The 10,461-nt window shown below is 28.6% G+C and overlaps 1 protein-coding gene across 1 annotated transcript in view; it reads right to left on the bottom strand.

The window, feature by feature from the left end:
- Window positions 1-717: 717 nt before the first annotated feature.
- The window catches only part of LOC111639283 (phosphatidylserine synthase 2-like), a gene marked incomplete at its 5' end in the record, with an annotated part of 33,457 nt that continues 23,713 nt past the window's right edge, over window positions 718-10,461 (bottom strand). The window contains 6 exons of the mRNA XM_023385126.1: window positions 718-1,196; window positions 4,166-4,311; window positions 4,404-4,637; window positions 8,922-9,035; window positions 9,104-9,154; window positions 9,235-9,369. Of these exons, the coding sequence (XP_023240894.1) occupies window positions 857-1,196; window positions 4,166-4,311; window positions 4,404-4,637; window positions 8,922-9,035; window positions 9,104-9,154; window positions 9,235-9,369 (1,020 nt within the window). The remainder of the gene's footprint in view (window positions 1,197-4,165; window positions 4,312-4,403; window positions 4,638-8,921; window positions 9,036-9,103; window positions 9,155-9,234; window positions 9,370-10,461) is intronic.

Genomic DNA, 10,461 nt, shown 5'->3' with positions numbered 1-10,461 from the left:
CGCTGTCATTGATAAAGTGGGGGAAGATACTGGTTTTATAATTGTTGCCTCGTCCCATTTCACCACCGAACCTTGGACTTGTGACATTTGCGACAGAATTATAGCATTGGATCTTTTTTTACGTTATATCTATGCTCTTTTAGTCTTACTCCCAAGCTCCTGTAGGTGACGCCAATATAGTCTTTCTTAACATCTGTTCCATCTTTGTTTTTGACCTGATGATGGCCTGTTAATCAGGCTGAAAACGTTTGTTTTCAATCATATATTTTCTCAGCAACAAATTAAGGTGATTTATTTTTATGTTTTTATTTGCTGAGCACTTTTATTGTTATGAATATATTTACAATTTTCACGATGAACACAGGATATTTTCTTCCAATTAGAATTCTTCAAAAATTAGAAGTTCAGACTATTTACAAAAATATTTAATTTTCGAATCTATCACTTAATCCTTTTTTACACAACCACAGAAGTACCCATTAGATTTGGCTTGAAGAACCACTAACACCAATGTCATACCTTCCTGAAAAGACGATAAAGCCTTGCCACCACCCATTATTCAAATGATAATATGTCTTGTCAATAGGAGTGAAGAGGGCATTAAGCCCGAAATGCATATCCTTTCTTTTAAATTATAGAAAATAAATTACTTTTTCCATCAAAAAGAGAGTTCCTGTGTGATTTGTTCCCAACAGCAACCTCTTGCTAATTCTTGTATTAATAAATTTAAATCATTTTTAGGAAATTTGAAAACAAAAATATTTAAAAACAGCCTTTGTAGCAAAATATTTAAATGTGTATCTTTACACAAATGCATATTCCTATTGCTTAGTTGAGCAAGTTTTTTGGTGATAAATTAAATACTTCCATGAGTTGTATTTACAGATTTTCCAGATTTCCGTAACCTGAGATTTGCAGAAATTTCAGCAATGTTATTTGCATTGTTCTGTTCAAACTTGCTTAAGTACTCACTTCCATTTTCTGCTATTTCTTGATTATTTTGCAGTTTTGCACACAGAAAGAAATTCCATATTGTCCACAGTACAACAAGCATAATACCCAAAAGCCACGAATATGCAACATATGAAGGAAGAGGCTTTGTTATTGTATTCCAATCAAATTTTGCAATAACAAGAAATTCTGTAATAACAACAGCCAGCATCACCCAAGATTGTCGGCCAAACTTCTTGCATTCCCTAGATGAAACAGAACTCTGATTTAAACTATGTTATTTAGTAGTTAATAATTAAAAAACATGTGCTTCTCATAAATTAGTAAAAAATTAAACATGCTATTCTTAGACATTTTGTTTTTCATAGCCTGAGTGTGTGTTTTATTTAGTTTTTTAGTTTCCAATAAGAACTAATTAACATTGAATAAATTTAGGGGCTACTCTATACATCTTAAGCTATCAAAATGTTCTTGCAATCACCCTAGCACAGGGATGTCCAACCCACAGCCCACTGCACTCTAAATTTTTTAGGTACATTTTCATTTATTTTGGTAAACTATGTTGTAAAAATTATTCTCATTTCACTGGATATACTTTCATGTTGTAATAATGTACATAATTGATGCTAGAAAATTGTTTTATCTAGAAAACTGTTATGCATGTGGGGTAGTACATACTGTTATGAACAACTCTTTTTGTGCATGGAAAATATGAAAACTGTTGAAAGAAATAGGTTGAGTAATTCCCATTTAACTAACATTCTTCATTTAAGACTAGTACCATAAAAGCAGATATTGACTATTATAAAAGGAAAGCAATGTCAAAAATTGCATTGAATTTATTTTTATTTTGTGTGAGTATAATTTCTTTTTTTTTTTACTGCCAATAAATAATACAGTATTTTTTGTAAGTAAATATATTTTTTTTCTTATTAAAATTTGATATTTACATTATGCACTTTTTAAAGGAATATATTTACATAAAAATAAAACACCTTAATTTGTTGCTGAGAAAATATATAATTGAAAACAAACGTTTTCAGCCTGATTAACAGGCCATCATCAGGTCAAAAACGAAGATGGAAGAGATGTATAGAATACAAATATTTAAATCAAAATTTAGAATAAAAAAACTTTTAAAAATATACAAGAAAAATGGAAGAACATATAAAATTAACACAAAAAAAAATTTAAAATAAAAATATCTCAAATCTTTCAATAAACTAATTCTAGCCTGAGTTTTTAGTGAGCTTTTTAACCATGTACTTCCACGCCGACAGCAGACTCTCAGCATCTCTCGCATTTAAACATCCCTCACGTAGCCTACTTCTATATATCTCAATCTTCTCCGCCGTCATTGATAAAGTGGGGGAAGATACAGGTTTTATAATTGTTGCCTCGTCCCATTTCACCACCGAACTCTGGACTTGCGACATTTGAGACAAAATTGTAGCATTGGATCTTTTTTTACGTTATATCTATGCTCTTTTAGTCTTACTCCCAAGCTCCTGTAGGTGACGCCAATATAGTCTTTCTTAACATCTGTTCCATCTTTGTTTTTGACCTGATGATGGCCTGTTAATCAGGCTGAAAACGTTTGTTTTCAATCATATATTTTCTCAGCAACAAATTAAGGTGATTTATTTTTATGTTTTTATTTGCTGAGCACTTTTATTGTTATGAATATATTTACAATTTTCACGATGAACACAGGATATTTTCTTCCAATTAGAATTCTTCAAAAATTAGAAGTTCAGACTATTTACAAAAATATTTAATTTTCGAATCTATCACTTAATCCTTTTTTACACAACCACAGAAGTACCCATTAGATTTGGCTTGAAGAACCACTAACACCAATGTCATACCTTCCTGAAAAGACGATAAAGCCTTGCCACCACCCATTATTCAAATGATAATATGTCTTGTCAATAGGAGTGAAGAGGGCATTAAGCCCGAAATGCATATCCTTTCTTTTAAATTATAGAAAATAAATTACTTTTTCCATCAAAAAGAGAGTTCCTGTGTGATTTGTTCCCAACAGCAACCTCTTGCTAATTCTGAAGGAAATACAACTAATTGAGAGAACAGTAAGCAATCAAGTATTTGTCAATAAGTATTTATTCAATACAATGGAATAAGAATAATTATGCAAAAATGTTACACCTTACTGCTTTAGGATCAAACCATTTATCATATGGATGATAATTGACAGTGAGCATTTACTGAAATACATTTTGTTTTAAAGTTCAAGCTTAATATATTATTTTACGTATTAAATAAAAAATAAACATGTAATTGACTTAGAATTCAAGTTTAAAAACTAATTTTCAGATTTAAGAGCAAAACTGTCTGAAATTAACATTTTCTATTATCTTTGAAATTAAAATTTATAGAATTTCTATTCTTGAAAAGTTACACTTCAAAGAAATTGAGCCCAATAAACTTTAATACAGTAATATTAGAATTTTTTACAATTAGTTCAATATACATAAATAATTATGAACTTTTTGAATATAAGTCAGTTAATTAATAAATTTATTGTGCAACTAGCTGTTACCCACGACTTTGCCCATGTGGATTTTGCAAGCAAACACCATTTATATTCAGTATTTCAACAACCATAGTAATTGTTATATAACACCCACCGCTGAAAATGATGAGAATTGCTGAAAATCAAACAAACTGTTTTTAATTTGATCAATTTTCTGGAACGTTTACAATTGTTCTATAATCGAGCCAATATTCAATAACAAATTCGAATTTAAAACAGTTTGAACATTTGGTTAAAAAATCAAAATATATAAAAATATTTATAACAATGTCTGAAATGTTATCAATTTAATACACCTAAGTACTCAATGAAGACTAAACGTAGTTGAAAACAAAAAAATCACATCTAAAATAGTACAATAGAAGTCGTTCTTCAGGTTAAGCCTTAATCCTTTCCCTCTCCCCATGGGAGGAAATTTAAAGAACATCCCTTCTTAGTGTGCGTTTTCATGATGTACCCTAACTGTGTACCAAATTTCACCTCTTTAGGTTTGGCAGTTTGCTCTGGGCAATGATGAATCAATCACTCAGTCAGCCAATCAGTCAGTCAGTCAGGACAAGTAATTTTATATATTTAGATTAAGTAACTTATCATTAGAATTAAATTTTCTAACAAAATTGATAAATTGGAATATGTTCTTAAAAAATTAAAAATGCTTACACATCATCCAGGTACTGAAATGTTTCTCTGACAGCCACTGCACCAGCCAAAACCATCAAGATAAGACGAACCAAGTTCAAAAAATGTGGAGGTTCTAGCCATAATACAAATTTAAGATAGAATGTGTTCAACTCAGCTACCAGCAACTTGGAAAAAATTTTTAAATGATTGAAACAATTATTTAAAACAAATTTTCTAACTTTTTACAAATCTCTACAAATACAAATCAACATCTTACTATAAATATTATCCCAAGAACAGAAAGCCATCTTGTAAGACTTGAGGTAGGTTTCCAGTCAAATTCAATCCAGCTGTGTGGTCCAAATTGAGCAGCAATTCGCTTGAGTTTTCCCTGATAAGTGGGAATATCCCAGAGACTCCTCCAATGATATGGTTTCATAGATAAATATTTCAATGTCTTTAATCCTAGATATATGCCTAATCCATTACAAACAAGAGCATCCAGAATCCACTATTTCAAAATAAATGAAACATTATTAGTTATTTTTGCAAAGGGTTTTACTTTGTCTATTTTCAAATGTAATGTTTTAAAAAAAATTTAATTTGTTTATGTTAATTATATCTAATAAATAAAGTTTGAAAGTTGAGATGCTCCTTCTTTTCATTATTTGCACAGGGGATATTTTCACAGGATGAATGAAAAGGATTTACTTCACATTATCCACTATACAAAAGGATTCTTCAAAGTACTTTAACTGAGGAAGTTTTTCTTACTAAAAAAGTGAAAGTTCAAAATAAAAACAAATTTGAGTGATTGCATTCAGATGATGATTTAAAGAAAATAAAATATTTTTGTAATACTAACATTTTTAAAAAAATATGTTGCAGTTAATCTATATTTTCTGCAGGTGAGGAATGACATAATTCTACACTGTTTCAAGTTTTAAGGTAGAAATGTTGCATGCACTGTTAATCTTCATATATGAGTGGATGGCTTCCGCCAGGAATAATATCTTGTGATTTCTTGAACTGAACAATAACTTCATATTGTCACCCTATGCTTCATAATTGAAAAAAGGAAAAATTTTACCCAGCAGATAGACATTCCAATGGATTCACCCTTATTGACAATCTTAGTGGAAATGGTTATGAGGCAATGAGAAGAACTATTTAGTATATCATTTATAATTCTATATCCCTTCTATTACCTTTTTCTCCTTTAACTGCTGGGCTGTTTTCGATATTTTTATATTTACACAAAACACTCAATTTATTTTTCTATTTCTACAATATATACTATGTCATATTTATGTAAATGCTGATATTCTTCTGGTAACTTCAAAGCCACTTTGGTTTTTGACTCTTTCATATTTAAATACCTTCAATATAAAATAGGACTTGATATTATCGAATAATCAACTGTCAACATGATATTTTCCAATATCGAAGTCAGGAAAATAAATACTGACCAATATCATTATTGACATTAACTATTACTGGTATCAGAAATTAACATCAAAATGTATAAAGTTAATTAATTTAATAATCCAATGCTAATGAACTTTAAAATTTTCAAAGAATTTCATTTTAAATTTTAAATTTGATTCCAACATTAACAGTTAAATGATTTCTAACTGATCTCCTTGGATTTCTATTCCTCTAACATTCAGAAATTTACATTATGCTTCTGACTGGCTGACAAATTTCAACTGTAAGCACTTTTGAATTTTAAAATCTTCAGAAGGATTAATTTTCAGTTTCTTGCTGTGATTGGTTAGAAAAAATTCAACTGACTAATGGTGATTTTAAGAATAGTATAAAATAAGCAGTCTCCATTTGATATCTCTACTTTCCAGTGAAGTTCTGTGCTGTTTTATCATATTGTAAGTAGTGTTTGCAAGATAAAAACTGGTGTATTTATACTCCTTTAGTGATATTTAATTAATTAAGGCATATTTTCTAGAATTGAGTGAAAATATATTAACCTGGGAGTGCACACAATGTATCAAAGATTCACACACTTTTAATTTTGAATTTTTTAAAATTACATTCCCTGTCTTTGCACTGAAATTCTCAGTATCCTATTATTATCTTCCAAGTACTTTTGTTCTTGTCAAAACATGTTTTTGCTTAATGATGGCTTCAAGTGCAATTAAAATTTATTTTGACACACACATTAGTGTGTACATAATGGCTTTGTCTAAGGATATATTCAGCCCAAACAATTCAGAGGATATAGAAATGGTTAGGAATATTATTTTGTGCAACACAAAGATGCATTAAGAGGAATTGCATGATACCTGTAACACTGTTTTTGATTTTGTGTCGAATAATTCTAGTAAATAAAAAGTCAAATTTGTAGAAACAGAATAAAACAGCAATACTGAAATGTTGCCATTTAAGTACTGTAATTTTTTGTAGTTTTTATTATTTCACTAATCTACCATGTGGGTTGTTTAAGACATATCTAAGACTAAGGATTGAAACAGAAACTAACAGTCTATTCTCATTTTATTTTCTCTCCAAGATGCATAAGATAATTGCAATGTTTTAAGATAAAGTAAAAAAAATTATAACTGCATGTATTCCAACATGTACAGTACATACTCCAGCATTTTGGAGAGAAAATAAAATAAAAAAATGAAAATAGATTGTTAATTTCTGGTTTCAATCCTTTAATTTCAGGTATAATAAGTCTTAAACAACCCACATGGTAGAGTAGTGGAATAAAAAAAAATAGTGAAGATACTAGATTGGAAGCTTGAAAAACAATATTAATGCAATATTGATTACCTGTTATTGATTATTGTACAATAGCATTTATTAGATTTCATTTAAAAACATGTACAAAATGTACTGTACACTGAAGACAGCAAAGATGAGACAACCCCCCACTACAAAGGAAGCTAAAGAGAGGTTGTTGAAACTGTGAAAGCTTTTGGAAAAACATTGCAATGACAGTAATGTAATGTGCCATATCATTGCACTGAATAACATGCTTGAAAAAATTGATGAGAGGAAGAAGCAACAGATGTTGATTGATCACTTCTTCAGTTTTAGTAATTAAAATTAACACATTAAACACAAGTAATCTTTTTATGAAATATTTATGGTAATGCCATAGACAATTTGAACTGAGCATTGAAAAAATATTCTACAATCACAATGCATTTCTTCCTCTCTTGTATACAAATGTATAAGACATGGGTTGGCAACCTTTCAGCAGTGTTGTGCCAAACATAAGTTATAATATTATTTCAAGTGTCATGATTCTACCAAGTTTATCATATATATTATCAAAATTAGTCCAGTATAATAGACTTCAAAAATGTATAATTTTGAAGTTAAGTTGTTAATTGAATTACGTTCTTACATGTGAAGTGCTTGCATAACACATAGATGGTGACATGGAGCATAAATGCATGTGCTGTAATAGAAATATACAAACAAGAGATTCATTTTTAATGTACCACAGCCTTTGCTGAACTATGACTTCTATTTAAATGTGTAATTAATAATTAAAATATAATTTTTACTACATTTCTATTCAATCAACCTGCCACTGAAAATCATCCTGCATGCCATAGGTTGCTGACCCCTGGTATAGGATATACAATTTGACTGGAAATAATAATATATTATAAAAAAAAAAAGGTCATTAATTAAAACAATGGAAATGATGGCTGGTGGTATTTTACATGTTTAAAACAGTTTTAAATATGTAAAATACCATCAGCCATTTTAATTAAACTATGTGTTTTTTTAATTGCTGGCTTGTCATCAGAGGACATTTAAATTAAATAACTACAGTCACCTCTAATAAAAGGTCATCTCTGCAAGGAAGACTGTTTGTTCCTGGTGATTGGACATAATGGAAGTATGAAGACATTTTTTAGTTTCTTCTATGCATTTTAAATCATTTTTCATTTTCTCAGTATACCTTATTCGGTCACAACAAACTTAATTTATTGCAGTACAGTGTGTAATATATGAAATAATTTATTTATTCTCCATTGTAATGTTATAACCTTTTTTCAACAGACTGCCAAATTTGTGATGAAACAAATGATAGTGCCTTAACAAGGTTTGGCTGTACATTAATAAAAATATTTTCTAATATAAGATTTTTTTTTTCACAATATTATTTTTCTCTGTGCATCACACTTTAAAGATCATTTTATGGTCAATGGTCAATTTCTGAAATTGTCTTACTTTTTCAAGTTTAATCCAAATCTGAATTAAAAAATAGTATGTTCCATTTAAAAAAATTTGAGTTTCAGCCTGAATAGGCCATTCCCAGTCAGTACAAGAAGTTGGAAAAAAAATTACCATTTGATAGAGTATACTCAATTTACTTACCGAAATCTTTTTTATAGTAAAACTTGTACACTCCTTTTAAAATGAAAGCAAGTGGTCTGTCACTCTATATAGATCAGATTTTGTTAAATTGCTTAAAAATATATGTATTTTATAACATGATTTTCAGACTAAATACTAATATAGTTAATATTTCATCTATAAACAAATTTATAGTTCTTGAAAAACCTTTACCTTTATATTAGGATAAAACAACTACAAAAAAAAAAAATTTGTAGTTGTATGCTAATATAAATACTAGTAAATTAATAATCCTTGAAGAATTTCAATTGAGATTTTTCTTATATTTAATAAACTGTTTTTATCTAATCTAATATCTTTCTGATATAATGCAAATGATAGATAATAAATATCATTAATTCTTATTCTTATTTGTAATGTTCAATACAGATAATACATAAAAACCTAAATAACTTACATGATCCCACCAACATTCACTGAAATTTGGCAATTGATGTTCCAATGTATATTCTAGAACTTCAAACATAATGCTTGTTACCATACATAGCCACCAATCTCGCAACATCAAAGTCTGTTTATATAAATGTATATTTTAAAAATATTGAAATATATGATTATTGAATAAATAAAATTACCCACTTTAACCCACCATCCTATAAAATGTGTTGGTACAAATATGTCCAATTTATCCTATTCAAAACAAAAAACACATACAAATTTCATTAAATATTTACTTTAACAATTTTAAAAATATACTTTAAATTTCTTACCCAAACATTATGAAAGGGATCTTGAGGCATATCTGGATCATAAATAAGGCAATTTCCTCCATAATTTCGCTCTGCCAGTGGTTTCCCTAATTCCTTATCGATATGTTTCAACAACTTTCGAGCATCATCTGCAGTCTGAAGTAAAAAGTAAGTGAATATACAAGCTTATGCCCATATAAAAATGTTTTCTCCAGGAAAAAAAATACTAATTTTATGAAATTTTTTTTTATTTTGAAAAATTAGGATGCAAACACACTTTTTTCTAGAGAAAAATATTTAAAAACAATGGTAATGTAGATAATATTATGAATATATAATAAATCTGTTGATTCAATTATTAATAAATATAATTTAAAAAAAAAAACACAGTAAGATTAATTCCTTGAAAATAGTTTTTGTTTTGTAATAAAACTATTTCATTCCTCCATAGGATGAAATATTTTCAGAACTTTATACTCTTAAACTTTTAAGGTTTTTATTTTATTGATTATAAAACTTCATAAATGATTGTATAGGGATCATAAAATTCCCAAACTCTGAATTTAAAAAAAAAGCAACAAGTTGCATAACTTTCCTGCCAAAAACATTTAAAATTGAGTTTGGCACCATTTGTTATGAGATTTCACTAAAAAAATTTTATATTATTAATTATTATAAAATGGCAGAAAGCTTAATTCTGAGGGTAGAAATGAGTTTTATAAAAAATTGTAAATGCTAATAATGAGTAAAATCTTTAAGTCCATCTCTCTCTATCTCCCCACCCCTTTGATCTTTAACCATCAAAATTTAACAGCATTAATCCCCTAATAAACAACCTTCCTGTAAATTTCAGAAATTTTGACAAAAGGCACAAGAGTTGTTAAGCTTCAAGATGGGTGAAAAAATCATCCCCCCACATAAACATCAATACATACAGAAAAAATCCCCAACTTTTTTGAATTTCTAAACATTTCAAGGTCCCAAGTCCAAAAATGTAAAAAATCTTGGGAGTCATTTTTTTGACTGATCACCACACTTCCTCTCTGTTATAACAGCTGAGAAAGTAAAATTGAAAAAATCTATATATACAGGTAACCCTTATATAATGTACAACAACATAATTTTGATATAAGATTTCATATGAAATCATCTGTTTATCTTATTCACAGTTAGAAATTTGTTTAGCACCATATAACAAACTTCAAAAACAAGATTCTCAATCTGATGAGTGATCAACAGATAAATCCA

Source organism: Centruroides sculpturatus, unplaced genomic scaffold (assembly GCF_000671375.1).
Source record: "Centruroides sculpturatus isolate CEXI.00-Female unplaced genomic scaffold, Cexi_2.0 scaffold1125, whole genome shotgun sequence".
NCBI classification, from domain to species: domain Eukaryota; kingdom Metazoa; phylum Arthropoda; class Arachnida; order Scorpiones; family Buthidae; genus Centruroides; species Centruroides sculpturatus.
This window is presented reverse-complemented; position numbering and strand designations above follow the sequence as displayed.